This window comes from Betta splendens, chromosome 22, assembly GCF_900634795.4.
Source record: "Betta splendens chromosome 22, fBetSpl5.4, whole genome shotgun sequence".
In the NCBI taxonomy this organism is placed as follows: Eukaryota; Metazoa; Chordata; class Actinopteri; order Anabantiformes; family Osphronemidae; genus Betta; species Betta splendens.
Genome location: NC_040900.2, coordinates 2,143,583 through 2,162,095, shown reverse-complemented (window position 1 = coordinate 2,162,095; position 18,513 = coordinate 2,143,583). Strand labels below are relative to the sequence as shown.

The window sequence follows — 18,513 nt, the reverse complement described above, 5'->3', positions numbered from 1 at the left end:
GAGAGTGCGTGTCTTTCTTTCCACATTTCACCGAAACCTGGGAGATTTGTCGTTCTCTAGCCCCGCCCCTCGGCGCTTCTCATTGGTGGAATCCGACGCCTGCTGACGTACTCTGATCAACAAACCCACGTGTTTTTTAAGGCCGAGCGGGGAAACACGCAAACACACCTTGTTTTATCGGGCCGTGGTATATTAACGGCTCTCTGCGTTCACCTGGAGCCGCTCGTCTGATGTGCTGGAATTTATAGGAGCGAGCAGAACTAATCAGGACCAGAGCAGCGGCTGTGACAGCGTGTAGTCCAGTGGCTGCAATGAAACCCCAGGACGTTCTGAAGGAGAAGAGCAGCCTGTGGATATTCGGATATGGATCATTAGTGTGGAAGCCGGACTTCGCGTACAAAGGGCGCAAAGTTGGACACATCAAAGGATACAAGAGGCGCTTCTGGCACGGAGATGACTTTTACCGAGGCGACAAGGAAAAGGTGGGATTCATACGGACTCTTCATTCATTTCATACTGTTATTTTTTTTTTATTTCAGCTCACACGTTTTGAATTTGAATGATTCACATTTGACATTTGAATAATTAAAGCCGTCCCTGTTTTCACAGCCGGGCAGAGTGGTCACACTGGTGGAGGATCAGGAGGTGAGCGTGCCCTTATTCTGAAAGGACCCTGCTCCGTTTCATACTATAGAGCTTGGAGATGGGTTCGCTTTAAAATGTGCCAGCACATCACCTTCTATATGTGTGTGTCACCTTCTGAAGAACATTTTGAAGCAGCTGTGAAATGAAGTCTCAATAAACACACTGTAGGTGAGAACTTGTCATTTTGACTCACGCTGTCTCCCACCCGTCTCCCCTGCAGGCCTGCACGTGGGGCGTGGCCTATGAGGTGACGGGCTCCCAGGCTGAGGACTCGCTCCAGTACCTGAACATGAGGGAGGTTGTGTTGGGGGGGTACATGATGGAGACCGTGGAGTTCATTCCTAAGGAGAAGGGGCAGTGTCCGGTGCTGGCTCTCGTCTACATCGCCACATCCGACAACCCCATCTACCTCGGCCCCGCCCCCCACGGCGAGATCGCCGCCCAGATCGCCCTCTGCCGCGGCAGCACGGGCCTCAACATAGAGTACCTCGTGCGCCTGGCGGAGTTCATGAGGCTGCACTGCCCGGACGTGGAGGACGAACACCTCTTCTCTATTGAAGCCGCGGCTTTGAACATTTTTTCCCGACTTTGGTGAGATTGAGCCTCGAGACCACAAATCCCTCCTGCTGGGAACGGCAGAGAAGTCAGAGGTGTCGGCAGGTGAAGACGGACCTTTCTGGACGTCAGTGAATATTAGGTGACCTCAGAAGCACGTGATGCTTTTTAGCAGCAACACTAAGAGACTGATCACCTGTTTGACCCAATGACCTTTGTTGTAAAAAGGTATAAAACTGTATCATTCACTGTGTACAATTATGTTTTTTTAATAAAAGCACCAACGCCTACAATAAGTAAATAGCGGTCATGCTTTCCTGCGACGCCTGTAGAAATCCAGGTCTGATTCTGGTCCAGATCCTGCAGCTGAGGAACACGGGTCAGGTCCTGGATGTGCAGCCTAAAGGTCCTCTGGCCCAGCGCCAGCAGGACACAGAACCTGCTGCGATGCCGGGTTTCGTACCTGCACGGGTCCAAGGAACCGGATCCTGGAGTTCGGGCCCACGCGGGGTTCAGCCCGAGGGGCTCGCGTTGCAGTAACACGTGCACATGCCGCATGTCACAGTTAAACACAGGATCATTTTACCCATGGGCGCTCAGTCAGCACAGACACTTCCATTTCCCAACGAGGCCAAAGGTTTGAGGCGCAGGAGCCTCATGTGAAGGGAACACGGAGACGAAGCGGGCTCCTGTACGTCCTGCAGCCGCTGCCCTTTTACACAACCACACCAGGACACGCAGTTCTGGAGCGGGGGCTATTTAAAACAGCCTAAACACTAGAAGGAAGGAGGCAGACAGACAGGCAGGCAGACAGACAGACAGGCAGGCAGGCAGGCAGACAGACAGACAGACAGACAGACAGACAGACAGACAGACAGTAAGAAAGGCAGGTAGAGAAAGACAGACAGACAGGCAGGCAGACAGTAAGACAGGCAGGTAGAGAAAGAAAGACAGACAGACAGACAGGCAGGCAGGCAGGCAGGCAGGCAGACAGACAGACAGACAGACAGACAGGCAGGTAGAGAAAGACAGACAGACAGACAGGCAGACAGACAGGCAGACAGGCAAGTAGAGAAAGAAAGACAGACAGACAGACAGACAGACAGACAGACAGACAGACAGACAGACAGACAGACAGGCAGACAGTAAGACAGGCAGGTAGAGAAAGACAGACAGACAGACAGACAGACAGACAGACAGACAGACAGACAGATAGGCAGACAGGCAGACAGAAAGACAGGCAGGTAGAGAAAGACAGACAGACAGGCAGGCAGGTAGAGAAAGACAGACAGACAGGCAGGCAGGCAGGCAGACAGACAGATAGACAGACAGGCAGACAGAAAGACAGGCAGGTAGAGAAAGATAGACAGGCAGGCAGACAGACAGACAGACAGGCAGGCAGGCAGGCAGACAGACAGACAGACAGTAAGAAAGGCAGGTAGAGAAAGACAGACAGACAGACAGGCAGACAGTAAGACAGGCAGGTAGAGAAAGAAAGACAGACAGACAGACAGACAGACAGACAGACAGACAGACAGGCAGGCAGACAGTAAGACAGGCAAGTAGAGAAAGAAAGAAAGACAGACAGACAGACAGACAGACAGACAGACAGACAGACAGACAGACAGTAAGACAGGCAGGTAGAGAAAGAAAGACAGACAGACAGACAGACAGACAGACAGACAGACAGACAGACAGACAGACAGACAGACAGATAGGCAGACAGGCAGACAGAAAGACAGGCAGGTAGAGAAAGACAGACAGACAGGCAGGCAGGTAGAGAAAGACAGACAGACAGGCAGGCAGGCAGACAGACAGATAGACAGACAGGCAGACAGAAAGACAGGCAGGTAGAGAAAGACAGACAGGCAGGCAGGCAGACAGACAGACAGACAGACAGACAGACAGACAGACAGACAGACAGACAGACAGACAGACAGACAGACAGACAGACAGGTGTGAGTCAACAACACCTCTGCCATATGTTTGCATCTGAAACACGCGACACGCTGAACAGGCTCTGGTGCAAGTAGGTCAATTCTTCGCCTCCACAGCCTGCAATTACTTTGTTCGCTCCACGCCTCCCGTGTGTGGAAGTCAAGGAATGATCTAAATTAAGAAAAGAACAGCCCGTTCTGAGCTGTCAGCCGCAGTAAAGCCTCAGATGAGACACTGGCACAACAGCAAAACACAAAGACGTGTCTTCACCTGCAGCTGAGCTTCTAACACAAACAAAAGAGTTTTAAGTTCATGTCTGAGGTCATAAAGGTCATAAAATGTAGAATCTAAAAGGATCAAGCTTTCAAGCCCCACACTATGAACTTATAATGTATTTTATGAAACCAACATTAGTTTATTTATTGCTTATGCTGCTCAGAGCATCAGGTCTCATTGGAGCGATAACAGTAAAAGCTCGTGGATAAATGCTCCTGACTGCACTGTTACGGTTCCTTGGAGAGAAGCAGATGGATCATATGACAGCTGGGTCGTCAACCTAGAGGCGTTTACATTTATATATTTACTGATTCTAAGGAAAAAAATATTCTGTTTGAATGTACTTGTACTCTATTTATATAATACTTAATCAGTGTTAAACCCCATAAACCTGCATTTATTAAATCACGTTGCTGAGCAGAAACATTGCTTCCTCTTTCCTCCACCTGCATGTTAATGTGCACTCAGGCTGAACCCCGACCTTTGACCTTGGCCTGCTCTCTGGAAGTGCGTTAAAGAGAAAGTGATTCAGCCGCTAATGGCGTCCGGCCGCTGGAGAGCCGTCGGCCTCTAACTCCGGGGTCAGCGCCGTCCGCTGGAGGTCACGGCGCCCTCTGCTCCCAGAGGTCGAGCTCCATCACGAGAGCGCCGCCGTCCATTACTGCAGCCGCTAACGAGCGGGTAATGAAGCCCCGCCTCCAGACGGCCAGATGCTCCAGATGTCGGGTATTTTAGTGGTGAGGCCACGGGTCTGACTGTGGTTTCTGTTTTGGCGCTGAGCTGATGCTCGACTTGTTTCATGACGCAGGGGATCGTAGTTCAGACTCGTCCGTCGTTGTGCAACAATAAACAGTCTGCTTTAATCCCTTTATTGTCAGCCTCTCTTTATTGGAAATTGGTTCTTCTCATCCAAACACTGGAGCCATTTACTCCAGTCTGCTCTGGCAGGCGACTGCAGCGCCTCCTGCTTCATTCGTCTGCTCAGCGCTCGCTCTGCTCTTGATTCCACTTCCTTGATCTCGTTCACACCCAGACCCACACAGCAGCTTGGTTCTGGGGGCGCCAGACCCTGAGGCTGGTACTAAGCCTCTGCTGTGTAGGATCTTAGCAGTCCGGGGCTCCCGGGGCGTCCATGTGCTTCCTGTCCGGGTTCGCAGGCTTTGCCAGGAAACATCTGAGTGAGTGAGTGAAGCAGCGACACCTCAGCTCGCTGACCCAGAGTCAGCGCTGCCCCGCCGATCGCTGCCAGCTCACATCAGCAGCCGCTGTAATTATCACACAGGCTGGAGCCAAGTGAATCTCTGGTGATGGTGACGTTCTCTGTGCAGAACAATCGGGTGAAGCAGGTGTTCTGTCAGGTGCAGCGCTGCTGAGACTTCAGGCCAGTAAACACGAAGCGCGTCCAGCAGCATTCAAACTGGTTTCAGTCAGGTTCGTGTCCACATTTCATGTATAGTCCTTTACACATAAACTCCTGATCACAGGGAGACGTATGCAGAATGTGATGACTCAAAACATTTGATCCACTGTGTTTGTGTAGCAACAGTATCACAGTTGGTGCCACTCGATAAAGAAGCCTGTATCTTAGTGCGTGACGCGATCTGTGTGTCATCATGGAATCAAAACCAAACCACTACGCAGGCTGCTCCTTGGAACGGCCTCACCGAGAGCGGAAGGACGGCTCGGTGGAAACAGCCCGGGAGAAAACATTCATTATTTGAGAAAAAAGAAGAATTATTCAAATATTATTATCTGATGGTCAGAACACACAACATGGGAAATAATGTTACGCTCGTTCCTCCGTCCTGCTGGAGGCGCTGTTGTTGTCGGTGATGTCACTTCCTCTTGTAAGCAGTATCACTGGTTCTGTGTCTGTCCATGTGGTTCTGTCAAGTTCTTGGGCCGAGGTTCTTCTATTCTGTCTTATACAGATCCAACATGAGACCGCTGCTGTGACTCTTCTCTTTGTTGTGATGACTTCACGCTTTCAGGTAGTGTGACTCACTTTCTTACCTTGAATCAAAAGGCCCTGGAGGTTTCCTGCCATTTTTCTCTGGAGGGTTTTGTGCCAAAGAACAGGAAAGGCAGCTCTGTTTCCCACAAACCCAGAGTCAGTATCAGCGGCTCTTTACAGTAACTGTGAGAGTTTCTGAGTATTAAACTCAGCCAGAATCATAATTACATCTCTAATTCAGCACTTACTTGACTCCAAAATCACTGATTGAACTCACAAACAAACAAACAACAAACAAACAAAGTGTAATGATGCTTTGTGTTTGTTTGGAAACTTTCATGCCTTTGAAAAGCTCGTGTTCTCATGTTAATCGGCCAGAGTTTCCTGTTTAAACTGATTCTAATCGCATTTTGCAAGAACATACGCAGTGGTGCGGACTGATGTGGAGCCAACAGAAACCGCAAACAGCGATGCTTCAAAGGCCAAAGGGTGAGAGCCCTGTGGACACTGTTATCGGCTCCCTGTAGCGCGTCACATCAAACGGCCGCACTTTAATGCGGATGGGAATCATCATCACAGATTATTTCTGTGATTTTGCTCAAACTCTCAACTCCTGGTTTGTTCGGTTTGAAACGTGTGTGTGTGTGTGTGTGTGTGTGTGTGTGTGTGTGTGTGTGTGTGTGTGTGTGTGTGTGTGTGTGTGTGTGTGTGTGTTTACCTGGCAACATTCCTGACTCATCAGTCACGTCAGGTGTTTGGGTTCATCATATGTTCCATCGGACAGACGCAGCTCCTTTACGTCACCGTTCTGGGCTCTGCACCAAGTTCCACCCAGTCATTGACACATTCTAATGCTTATTCCTGCCACCAACCACATAATATATATATATATATATGCAGTGACTGCAGTTTGTAGCGGTGCTACTGTACGAACCACAAAGGGCCTGGGCTGAAGACCCCCTGTAAAGCTCTCAGGAGGGTAAAGTGGGATTAGTGCGCTGCCGTGGACCCCTGCCAGGGTTTAATGGAGCAGGAGGAACTAAAGTGGTGGTTTCTGGTCAACAAAGAGCCCTTAAAATGAGGACAGGCCGTCTTATCCTAAGCTGCTTCGGCTTCAAATGATACAATAATAGTTATGAAACTAATTCAGATTAACGCTCTGATCTGATCCCTCCACACAAAAAGGCGAGCAAGCGTCTCCTGATTCACACGATCGTGATTCACGCTTGTGCTTCGTGCCTTCCTGCAGTAACTGGCTTCAGGTCAAGAATGTGAGACGTGGGTTGATGAGGAGGTGAGGCAGGAGTGGGGGAGACCCTCCGTTAAGTGGCCGCAGCGTGTTCACCTGGGAACATCTGGACACGGAACCCGTTTCCACAGAGGGTCCTCTTCGTTTCTCATCATTTTAGAGACACCACGAACGCATCCAGTTCCTCCAACATGTGGTGCAGATGTTCATTCGCCAGAGGATGAACTGGTCTGGTCACTATTAATTAGCAAATGTTAGCATGCTAACACACAAACTGGGCACAGAAACCTGAGCCCAGAATTCAAGTTGATCCACCAGAGTCCACAAACCTTTCAGAGATTAGGATGAATATATGGAAAACACATTGTGTCCTATTTGTGACCCTGAAGTCAAACCCAGAACATGAAGAAGGAAGGTGTCTGCGCTGGGAGAGTCCATCCTCTTAATCCTTCCCACTTAAGAGCCTAGAGAAGATCTACTTAAAGGCACATTATGCAGGAAATATTATGCAAATGCGTGTTTATGGCCTCATCTGTGCGTCAGCCACTTGTTTAGTGCCCTGTGGACCGTGTGTCACAGATATCAGGCTTAAGGAGGTGCATAAGCTCTTAACACCTATCTGCCAGACTTTCTATTGTCCCATTGGAGCTGTGGCTGCGGCCTCAGTGAACTGTGGTGTTTGCCTGTTAACAGTCAGACCTGGTTCTGGAACGTCGTGGAGTCGTGTTGGTCTTTGCTCACGTTTCCAGGAGTCACGCCGTCGGGGGGAATGTGGAGGTTTGATGGATGGGGGGGGGGGGCCTTACTAAGCAGATTATGTCTGTAAATCTGAGCATGTCTAGTCATGCAGAGAGTGTGAGAACGGAGACGCCAAACATGTTTACGCCACCGGGCATCAGCTGTGCTGCAGCGCGAGGCCCCGTCGCCACCAGGACGTGGTGACATCTGCTGCACAGAGCGAAGCGCATCTGCCCGCCGTTGTCCACGCGCTCGCTGGCTGAGCTGTGGGGAACAGAAGAAGCTGCTGAGGGAAAAGGCTTTTCGGACGCAGGGATATTTAAAGGCTGTTTCCTGTGTTTGACGTTCACCTTGGACGTAGGAACCGCATTGTGGCTCTCAGCTGTCAGAACCGAGCCCGGCGCGGTGCGGGCCGGGGACCAGATGTGCCCCCCCCCCACCCCTCGCCCCCCCCAGGGAATAAACGTATCACTCACACTGCAGGTGGTGGGAAAAGGAGGGGGAGAGAAAGCGAGAAGAGAATGAGTGAGTGAGAAACAACAGCAAACAGGAAGCAGGGACTCAACAACACAATGCTCGCACCGTTTCCTGCAGGCTCAGACAGATAAGGAGCGACACTTTGTTTAAAGCTGGTTTCACCCTCAAACGTTTCCCACTTGACCCCCGAGCTGTGCTACAACTTATTATTATGAGAAGTGGAGTGAAATGATTCACATAATGTGAGGAATAATGTAAAACATGTACATCAAGACTTAGATTCGAAGTGGGTCCACACGCAGAGAAATCTGGAGCTATTAATGAAAGCACAATAGAGCCAGTATCAGAATTAGTGATTCAATTTTGTTCATAGATGAAATATCACTGTTTATATTGAATGTGTTTGTCTCTAAACCCTGAAAAGACAGGATGGAACATGGCACAAAAGGTTTTTAGCTGCAAACTGCACCTGGTGACAGTCGAACAATGGCCCTTTTTCCTTTGACATGGCAAAATAGAGCTGCCTTCGGGAAATCTACAGTTCAAAACCACAAAGCAATACGAAGTCTTCAAGGTCTACCTTTGTTGATTGTGATCTAGAAACAGGTGCTGAAAAATGAAATTCATCTTAAAATCGTCAGATTGTGCTGTAAGAGACTCTGTGTTTAATTCAGCAGACACAGCAGAGACGCGTCTTGTGGATGAGCGTGCGCTCAGTCAGACGCTGGAGCAACGTCTCCCTCTAGTGGCCACACGTGGTATTACACCGAACCCTTTCATTTATACAACTCTGAGCAGCGGAGAAAACCCACGTATTTTAATATTGGCGTTGACATTATAACCCATCATGTTTGATATTTTTTACCTATACACACATATACATATACATAATACACTATGTCTAATGTCGCTATCAGGCGGTGTTTTATACATTTCTAATTTCTGGGTTCACGCTTGGTACCTTCTCTCACGCGACTGTACGCGGTGAAGGTGAAATCAGCTGACTTTAACCAGTGGGCGTGGTCATGTCGATGCTCATCAAATGGAAAGCGTCAAAGAGCAGGGGGTCACTCATCTGATTGGGCGCCTTTGTTCTTTCAAACCGAGGTGTCCTCCTGCCTTTTATTGGGACTAACGGGTCCCTGGAGGAGGAGGAGGCCTCTTTTACAGTAACTTGGCTGATGGAGTAAGAACTCAGGACAACATGGCCCAGGCCTGTCAGAGGCGCGATGGAGCGGGCAGACAGAAGGAAGAGCTGAGCGTCATGCTGGTCGGGGATGGAGCTGTGGGGAAGAGCAGCATGATCATCAGCTACATCTTCAATGGATACAGCAGCGAGTACGTGCAAACAGCTCTGGACGTTTACACTGGTGGGTAGAAGGTGGGGGGAGCGTCACTAAAGCCTTTCAGCCCAACTATATATGTAACTACATAAACTAACGCCTCTCCCTACGTCACGTGCAGGTTTGGTTCATGTGAATGGAGTTCCAACTCGTGTTAAACTCATAGATACTGCTGGACAGGTAACCACCAGCCACCGTGCTGATTCTGTGGGGACAGGTTGATGTTGATGTTGATGTTAATGTTGATGTTAATGTCCTGTGCTTCTCACCCTTTTCTCTGACAGGAGGAGTTCGTCCATCTCCGCCCCCTGTGCTTCGCCCACGTGGACGTCTTCATCCTCTGCTTCAGCCTGGTCGACCCTGTCTCCTTTCACAACATCACATCCAGATGGGTCCCGCAGATTCGTGCCGGCAACCTGGCCTCTCCCATCGTCCTGGTGGGAACTCAGTCGGACCTGCGTCACAGCGCGGACGTCCTGGCCGGTCTGGACCGGCGCCGCAGCGCACCGGTGCCCTGCAGCCAGGCCGCGCGGCTGAGGCGCAGGATCCGAGCTCAGGACTACGTGGAGTGTTCCGCTCTGACTCAGCACAAGCTCAAACATGTGTTTGACTGCGCCATAACTGCTGCCATCAGGCACAAGCACGCGGCGGCTATGAACTCCAGCAAGCGCAGCCTGCTCAAACGCCTCAAAGCCTTCTGTGACGCGAGGAGGAGGAAAATCTTCAGATTCATTTGACCTTATGGAAAAGTATGTTCAACCTCTAGAGGATTCATTTCTCTCAAATGTGCACTAAGAGAAGACAATCCTGACTTTGTCCACTTTTCATTCTGCCTCCTTTTGTCCTTCTGCTCTTTGATGTTTTGCTTGTTGTTGTTCATATTTGCGTGTGTGTTAACGTTTTGTAATAAATGCACCAAATACTTATTTCAGCGTCACACATTTTATGGTCAGTTTAACATTGGAGCCTGAGCTGAAGCTACTGTCAGAGAGGAAATGGAGGGAAAAAACAAAATGCCATTTAGGACAAATGGTCACCTGCTGGTACTTTGAAATGCTAATTAAGAAGACAAAAGGCTTTTAAATCCGTCCTCTCTTCAAAAGCTAATGTTTCTACCCAGTACTTTTAGTAGCGGCCTCAGAGTTTCCCTCTATGCTGGTGGTCAGTCATGAATTCTATTCAATTAGGGTTTTATATCATTTTCAGATTAAGCAGATTTGCAAGAAATACATTAATTAAAATGAGATTTTTTTTTCTTTTATGCCGCATGTTTTAAATAATCAGCAGTTGGTGAGATTTTACTTTGGCGCAGCAAAGGTCCAATAACGTAACACAATAAAGCTGTTACTAATTGTGCTACATCTGAACTCTCTATCACATCACTTAATCTTTAAATCTTCTTGTTATATTTTTCTCAATTCTTTTACTTCGAGTCTGCTTTTAGACCCAGTCGGTGCGCTGAATGGAATAGTTATACCAACAGGAGCTTTAAAACTACGTTTCCCATCATGCATCCGCACGCTCCCCTTTTTTGACCCTGTGACTGAAAATAATCTGATCAGCTGATCTGACCTGGCAACAAAATAGCGTAGCTAGAGAAGAAACCTGTCAGGGAGGGCGCTGAAGAACAAAACAATGACACCTCTCGGACGGAGACACGCACACTAATACGTTTTAAAGACTTCATCAACGCGTTCGCGTGGATTTCTTCCTGTTTTAAAGTGGGAGTGCGCGCGGATCTCCGAGCTGCAGACGTCGACCGGTTGTTGTTTTGGTTGATATGCTCCAGCTAGCTGCCTGTTTGCACGGCTATGAGCTGTAACGGCTCGCTGGGACGCAAATTAGACGTTTTCTCTGGGGAAAAAGTTGAAGCAGTCAGTCGGAAGAAGCTGTGAGCTCATTTTGAATGTTACGGTGCCAAATCCTGTGACCGAGCGACTCGCCGGGGAGCTGTTGATGGTCAGCTGCTTAGCTAGCTTGTTGTTAGCATCAACATTTGCACATTCACCCTTTAGGGACTGTTCATTGTCTTGGCTTGTACCGGTTGCCTGTGGATTCTACACTTCAGTTCTCTGCCACGAGTTTGTGTATTAGTGCGGCTCTTTGCTAGTTTTAATGCGCAAACAAGTTAAGTTTTAATAACAAACTCATCTGTTTCTACTTCATTACCTCAAATAATTTTATTAGAACAGCTTTAAGCTTATTACATGTTGCTGAATCACCAGCCCTGTTAACATGCAGCTCATTTAAGTTAATTAAAAGTACATTTTTAAGATATCAGCACATGTTGTTTTTCATTAACTGCTGCAGGAAATAACTGGTGCTATTGTGAAAGCTGCCCCAAGAAGCGCTTCTCTGTATTTAACTGAGGTTTTAAACAATGAGTGGACATGGCTCCTCTTCAGAAAAAGGAGTTAATACCAGTCTAATATGTCAGGAGAGTTATGATTGCGGTGGCTCTGAGGAGGCTGCATTTGAGTGCTATGAATGCAAAACCCTGCAATGTGTTCGTTGTGAGCTCAGGCTCCACAGTCAGGAGCGCTTCAGGAACCATGAGCGGGTCCAGGTCGGTCCTGGACACGTCCCTGTGTGTGACAGCTGCAAAGGGGACAACGGCAAACGCAACAGGTCCGTGGTGCGCTGCCAGAACTGCAGAGTGAACCTGTGTCAGGACTGTCAGAAACGCACGCACAGCGGCGGCAATAAGAAGAAGCACCAGCTCACGGCCTTCGCTCCTCCACCCGCGCCCTTCGCTCCTCCACCCGCGCCCTTCACTCCTCCACCCGCGGACGGGAGCGCCGTCCAATCACCTGCGCACGCCGCCAATCAGGCCGTTTCTCAGAGGTCAAAACTCGTGGAGAGGGTTGCCAGTTTCCTCCTGGTTGATGAGAATGAGGAAATGCAGGTGAGTTGTTCAACACTAACACATTAGAATAATGTTTGATTTCACTGCATTAACTGTTTTTCACTTTGTCTCCCAAGATTAAAGACGAAGAGTCTTTCCTGAAGAGACTGGGCTGCGACGCGGAGCAGCTGCTGAAGGTCGTGTCCATCTTTGGAAACACAGGAGAGGGCAAATCGCACACCCTCAACCACACGTTCTTCATGGGCAGAGAGGTGTTCAAGACTTCGCCCACTCAGGAGTCGTGCACGGTGGGCGTGTGGGCCGCGTTGGACCCCGTCCACAGGGTGGTGGTCATCGACACGGAGGGGCTGCTGGGGAACAGCACCAAGCAGGGCCAGAGAACCCGCCTCCTGCTCAAGGTCCTCGCCATTTCCGACCTCATCATTTACCGGACCCACGCCGACCGTCTCCACGACGACCTCTTCAAGTTCCTCGGGGACGCCTCGGACGCCTACCTGAAGCATTTCACCAAGGAGCTGAAGGCCACCACGGCCCGCTGCGGCCTGGACGTGCCGCTGTCCACCCTGGGGCCCGCCGTGGTCATCTTCCATGAGACGGTCCACACCAAGCTGCTCGGTTCAGGTGGGTTCAGTCTCAGGATACTCACCACTAGTGGCAGCTGCAGTGAAGTGGACACCGTGGATGCAACACAGTAATTCAAGGACCAAAAACAGCAGCATAATTGCAGGTTTTGTAGATTTTTCTCTGTAGTGCTGTTTTTTCCCATGTCTGTCTGTTTCACCAGAGTTTTTGATCTACTTGTGTTCCAGCTACAGACTTGAAAATCATGGTCTGAATGTTAAAACCCATACACCTGTGCTCAGTGTAGTCGGGGAGAGGAGTTTTACCGGTCTATTATTTTGTTATACATTACATTATTGTAATTCCATCATCCTGACATCAGGTTTGCGATGTCAGCAAACGCCTCTTGTCTCGTCTTTATGTTGTTTTGCGTGTTCCATAAAAATGTGGAGACGCCTGATAGAAGGTACACAAAGGGTTTTTTTTGCCCTAAAAAGACAGTTTTTTTGACTTTTAGCCAGTTCAACGAGATTCTTGCCACTGAAGCCTCACTGAAGACACCAAAGCACCAAATACAGTGCTAATGGAATAGCTCAACGCGGAGTCAGACCGTAACTAATTCCTTGGTTGTCCTGCGCGATCTTGGCCATTAAAGCTGATTGTGATGTCACAGCTACGGTCTCTTCGTGTTTTTCAGATAAGTCATCTGAGTCGGTGGATCGGCTGCTGTTGGAGCGCTTCAGGAAGCTCTCCCGTTTTCCGGATGCGTTCAGCTCGGTGCAGTACTGGGGCACACAGACCCTCAGCCCCCCCACCGACTTCAGCGGCCTGCAGAACAAGCTGGAGCCGCTGCTGGACAACAACGCCACGCGCTCCCCGCGCTCCCCGGGGGTCATCTTCAAAGCCCTGCAGGTGGGGCTCATGAATGCCAGCCAGCCTCCAGCGTGCTTCAAGCTGTCTCTCAACCGACCCTCGCGTTTATCGTGTGGTATTATCTGCCTCACAGGCTTTGAGCGAGCGCTTCAATGGGGAAATCGCCGGTGAGCTCGTGGCCAACAGCTGCTTCTTCCCTGACGAGTACTTCACCTGCTCCAGCCTCTGCCTCAGCTGCGGGTGAGTGTTTTGTCTGCCTTTGTTTTTTTAATGCTCATCATCATCTCGTAACTGCTCAACATTGTGATTCACCGCTCTCCCACCAGATCTGGCTGCAAGAACAGCATGAACCACTTAGGAGAAGGCGTGTGTCATGACGCCAAGCATCGCTGTCGCTATTCGGTTCAGTACGATAATCGCATTTACACCTGTAAGGTAAGAACGGCAGCTCACACACGTCCCAGACACAGCTGAGCCTCCGTTACGATCTTCATCGTGTCATTTACTATTACAGGCCTGCTACGAAGGAGGGAAAGAGGTCGTAGTTATCCCCAAAACCTCCGCTTCATCAGACTCTCCGTGGATGGGACTCGCAAAATACGCCTGGTCTGGGTAAGAGCCAGCTCCGTGTCCTGGCTTTGAACCCTAGCTGGGTTTTAGCATTAGTAATGCTAATTGTTATGTTCTACAGCATTTGAGCAGACACGTTTTCACATATTTATAGGTATGTCATTGAATGTCCCAACTGCGGAGTGATCTATCGGAGTCGTCAGTACTGGTATGGGAATCAGGACCCTGTGGACACAGTTGTTCGCACTGAGATACAGCACGTGTGGCCGGGGGTGAGAGTCAAGCTGCTCTGTTTACTCCTCGGTTATTATTTTATATTATTTGAATAACTCTTCTTATTAAAAACAAAATCTGTTTGCAGTCCAATGGCTTTTTAAAAGACAATAGCAACGCAGCGCAGCGTCTTCTGGATGGAGTCAACCTTGTGGCCCAGTCGGTGTCGGAGCTCAGTGTCAAGCCTGCCAAGGCCGTCACCTCTTGGCTGACGGATCAGATCGCCCCAGCCTACTGGAAACCCAACTCCCTCATCTTGGTGAGTGACACACGGGCCCCGCCCTCTTCCATCCCCCACCAGCAGCCAAGTCAACACTTTGGCGTCCAGGGGGATGTTTACTGTCTGCCTGCTACAAGTCACAGGATGAAACTGGGACCCGCTTCCTGTAGCTCTTGGTGTGTAATACAATTCAACAGAGCTTGTGTTTTCCTTTTGTACAAGGTGTGCCATAAGTGTCACGCAGTCTTCCAAGACAACGACACCAAGCATCACTGCCGTGCCTGTGGGGAGGGCTTCTGTGATGGCTGCTCCTCCAAAGCAGCACCCGTCCCAGAGCGAGGCTGGGGTCTCGCCCCCGTCAGAGTCTGCGACATCTGCTACGAGCAGAGAGCGTCATACACAGGTACGTGCTCATTATCAGTGATGTCACATGGGGCTGGGTGTGCTCTGACTAATGTATGCTCTGACTGCAGAGCTGCTGGAAGCAGAGCTAGACGAGGAAGATGGTGGAACGCTTGCCAGGAAGGTCGGAGAGGCTGTCACCAACACCATAGGGGTTGTGGTCACTGCTATTGATATCCCGCTTGGTGAGTATTAACTAAGAATAAAACCTAAAGCGGATTGTTATCCAACAAGGGGAAATGACCCAGTAAATATAAACGTATAGGTGCAGCGCCCCCTGGCGGCAGACACAGATTGTGCTTATTCATGGCTGAAAGAAAAGCCTTGAGGTCTTGTTTTTCTAGTTTGAACTCTTGACAATATTATTTAGGAAACCAGCCAGAAAAAGCGCTGATATACCAAATGGATCAGTGGCAACATGCCACAGATGAAGGAAACAGACAATGACTTCCAAGCTGTCACGTTATCGTGTGCGTTTCAGTTTTGGGCCTGTAAACATTCCTGCCGATGCAGGATTTTCAAGTCAGATGTCTCCATTCAGAATCTGATGAATAGATGGCACTTTGGTCACTCATGAGTAACAGTTCTGTAGAAGCCAAAATGAAATCAAAATTTCCTGCGTATTCTACTGAGGAAACTGTCTCATGTGTCTTATGTAAGAAACACAGCACAGCCTGAGGTGAGGCCTTTGCCTTTGCCTACACTTATATTTTGGCCATTGTTATATATCAGAATGTTTCATAACCTCACATCCAGACGCCACCCTTCACAACCAAATGATTACATTTAAGACCCTCTGCCCCATCAAAATTACATGAATCACATCAAAAGGCTATGTCCTGATTATATAATAATAAAATTATCATATTAGCCCATTTCCAGACCTTTTTAACGCGTTTCCATGGTTACACCAGTGAAGACAGATAAGGATGTGGTTTTAACACCATAGTGAATTGAAAGTATTTCAAATATATATCTTAAATATTAGTAAACGCTGATATATTAGGTTATGGTACACCCTGGTAGTATTTAATCAGGCAGCATTAGACACATATAGTAGGAGAGCTTTTTAACCAATGAATATATTTCTCCTCCTAGGTTTAGTCAAAGACGCAGCCCGACCTGCCTACTGGGTGCCTGACCAGGACATCCTGTCTTGCCACAACTGCCAACGAGAGTTCACTGCCAAGCTGTCCAAGCACCACTGCCGCGCCTGCGGCCAGGGCGTGTGCGACGACTGCTCCCCCGAGCGCCGCCCGGTCCCGTCGCGGGGCTGGGACCACCCGGTGCGCGTCTGCACCGGCTGCAACCAGAGAGCCGGAGAACTTTAACAGGAACAGGCCTCCTTTCCTCGGAGCGCTGGCGAGAACCACTCGCTGACTCCGCTCGCAGTCTGTCACTGCTTTACCTCCGTTATCGCAGTGGTTCTGTCTCGCATCTGGGGCAAGGAGGCTTTTAGGTATTTATTAGCAGAGTTGGGATTTCAGAGTTCATGTGGCCTTTGTAGAGCAGCCAGAACATGGGGGCTATTTGACTGAGTGTGAATCCTCCGCTTCCACTCTCATTGTAAGAAATATTTTAAACATTATCGACGCAAATCCCTAATTTTTAGGTTTAATAAGGCTGTTGAGTTATTTTTCTACTATCAGAAAATATAAAAAAATGTATCATATGATAAATATCAGTTAGTTGAGAACCCAGTGGGGTTGGTGTGATTAGCTTCCAGCAAGTGTTATTCAGGAGTATTGTTTCTCTGACGTCGTCCATGTAATGGCGGGGACTTCAGGTTCCATCGCATGCCGTATTGCAACATTTAAGTTTTGCACTAAACCCCTTTCAGCTGTTCTAGGCTGTTGCTTGGCCTGGCCAGAACACAGGCGTCCCGCCGATCAGGTCGCCCCTGATGGAGCAGGAACCTTGGGCGGGTCCAGACACGAGGGCGTCTGTCGTGCCAAATCCATCCAGTTCACTGTGTCTGTGCTGGAATATTGTTTATTAAATCATGTAATATGTGGTTGTATGACGACATAGAACTATGTTAGATGAGTGTATATTTGAAATGTTTAAGATTATTTATGTATCGAAGTAAAAAAAATGTATTCGTACTACGACATGCATGACAGTCTGAAGGATCCAGATCACAACCCCTCTACTGCTTCCGTCCACCATTATTGTGTATAAAAAATGTATGAATCTCAAATTCAAAATCGGTTTTATCACAGCTAGCATTTCATTGTTTGTTTACGTGTTTTCAGTTTATGAGTGTTTTGTTAATATGTTGGACTTAATAGGACTGGGAATTAGTATGTTCCATACATTGACTCCTCCATAGGAAACAATCTGACAGAAAAAGGAATTCGGGACAAAGCTCAGTACTTTTTCTATTCATCACACACACTTTTTCCGTTATTTGACATCTGTTATTAATTTGTTTGTTTTAGTTTGACACTAGTTGTGTAGTTATTTATATACTTTGTAGTGAATCAGCAATTTGTCCTTATATTATTTTTGTCTTTCATCTTTACACACATATGGCAAAGGAGCAGCTTCAACTTGTGTTACGATTTTCATGCTGAGTATCTGAGTGATGGCACCGTTACATGTGGATATTATACAAAGCACAAGGGGATGCCTTTAACACTTATGCTCGTATTTTACAGTTAGAAGTGAGGAAAGTGGGTCTGTTGGTTGTAAGCTGTGTAGATAAAGTTGATTCTCCCTTTGCTCCTTACTTGAAGCTTGTTGGCTCTGATGTCTGATGGGAAGATATTGTGTCTGCCTTGTCTCAAAATAGATTTATCTGTCTGAATGTTGCGCCACACACACCCTGATCTGAGATGCTAACGTTGCACAACATAGAATAGGAAAAACATCGTGTCCCATTACTTGTATTAGAGTTAATTCCCAGACAATTATGTGCAGTCTCTTGGCTTCAAATGTCTTTTGAGGTGTTGGAGAAATACATTTTTGTGAAGTCCAGTTCTGTTTATTGGGCTGCGACTGCTGCATTTTCAACTGTTTGAACTAACTTGAACCAGTGATGTGTGGATATTTGGACAAGATTAAAGTTGTATTGACTGACTCCCATCTATCAAAACCTGTCTATAAACTGGAATGGCCTCTGTCTCAAGTATGTTTGTGTTTAATTCTCCGTGTATCAAACCACTCACTGTGCTGCATGTGGGAGGAATACATCGTGTGCACGCCTTTGTATCATGAGCCTCGCTTTCAGTCCTCCCCAACACTAGCGCTTCAGATGAAGTGAGGGAAAATTATTTGCTTGGTGCTTATTGATGATGATGATGATGATGATGAATGATTTATAATTATTTTAATAAATAATTAAACATGAGCTTCCATGTTGATAGTCTGTGCCACTTACAGTGCATTGACTCACCGAGGGGGAAATTGCCATGTTGACATGGATCCAAGCCGCAGCACGGGGCTCTTTAAAAGTGTTGTAATTCAGTTCTGTACAATATAAATACAAGGGAAAACCCTTTAAAATAATTTTGACAGTTTACCTTATTAAGACACGCCCCGTCCGCGTATGCTGTAAATGTATTGGTCCAC

At 48.2% G+C, this 18,513-nt stretch overlaps 3 protein-coding genes across 4 annotated transcripts; all 3 read left to right on the top strand.

Moving 5' to 3' along the window:
- The first annotated feature begins 146 nt into the window (after positions 1-146).
- LOC114848084 (glutathione-specific gamma-glutamylcyclotransferase 1-like) lies at positions 147-1,501 on the top strand. The gene is made up of 3 exons (XM_029138262.3): positions 147-482; positions 610-645; positions 866-1,501. Exons 1-3 carry the CDS (start codon positions 312-314, stop codon positions 1,238-1,240), a joined length of 582 nt encoding a protein of 193 aa, XP_028994095.1. The 5' UTR covers positions 147-311; the 3' UTR covers positions 1,241-1,501.
- A 3,720-nt stretch (positions 1,502-5,221) lies between these two features.
- On the top strand, positions 5,222-10,301 carry LOC114848733 (rho-related GTP-binding protein RhoV-like). 2 transcript variants are annotated; one of them, XM_029139489.2, is made up of 5 exons: positions 5,222-5,261; positions 5,346-5,405; positions 8,940-9,202; positions 9,297-9,355; positions 9,460-10,301. In XM_029139489.2, the coding sequence occupies exons 3-5, from the start codon at positions 9,037-9,039 to the stop codon at positions 9,910-9,912; spliced, it is 678 nt and encodes a 225-aa protein (XP_028995322.1). In that variant the 5' UTR covers positions 5,222-5,261; positions 5,346-5,405; positions 8,940-9,036; the 3' UTR covers positions 9,913-10,301. The 2 variants fall into 2 exon arrangements, with proteins under 2 accessions (XP_028995322.1, XP_028995320.1); XM_029139487.3 differs by lacking the exon at positions 5,222-5,261 and having other exon boundaries at positions 5,275-5,405.
- A 428-nt stretch (positions 10,302-10,729) lies between these two features.
- LOC114848732 (zinc finger FYVE domain-containing protein 1-like) lies at positions 10,730-18,064 on the top strand. Its single transcript, XM_029139486.3, has 11 exons — positions 10,730-12,080; positions 12,158-12,662; positions 13,300-13,514; positions 13,609-13,715; positions 13,802-13,910; positions 13,990-14,087; positions 14,200-14,317; positions 14,407-14,577; positions 14,761-14,941; positions 15,012-15,125; positions 16,039-18,064. Exons 1-11 carry the CDS (start codon positions 11,556-11,558, stop codon positions 16,269-16,271), a joined length of 2,376 nt encoding a protein of 791 aa, XP_028995319.1. The 5' UTR covers positions 10,730-11,555; the 3' UTR covers positions 16,272-18,064.
- Positions 18,065-18,513: the final 449 nt, after the last annotated feature.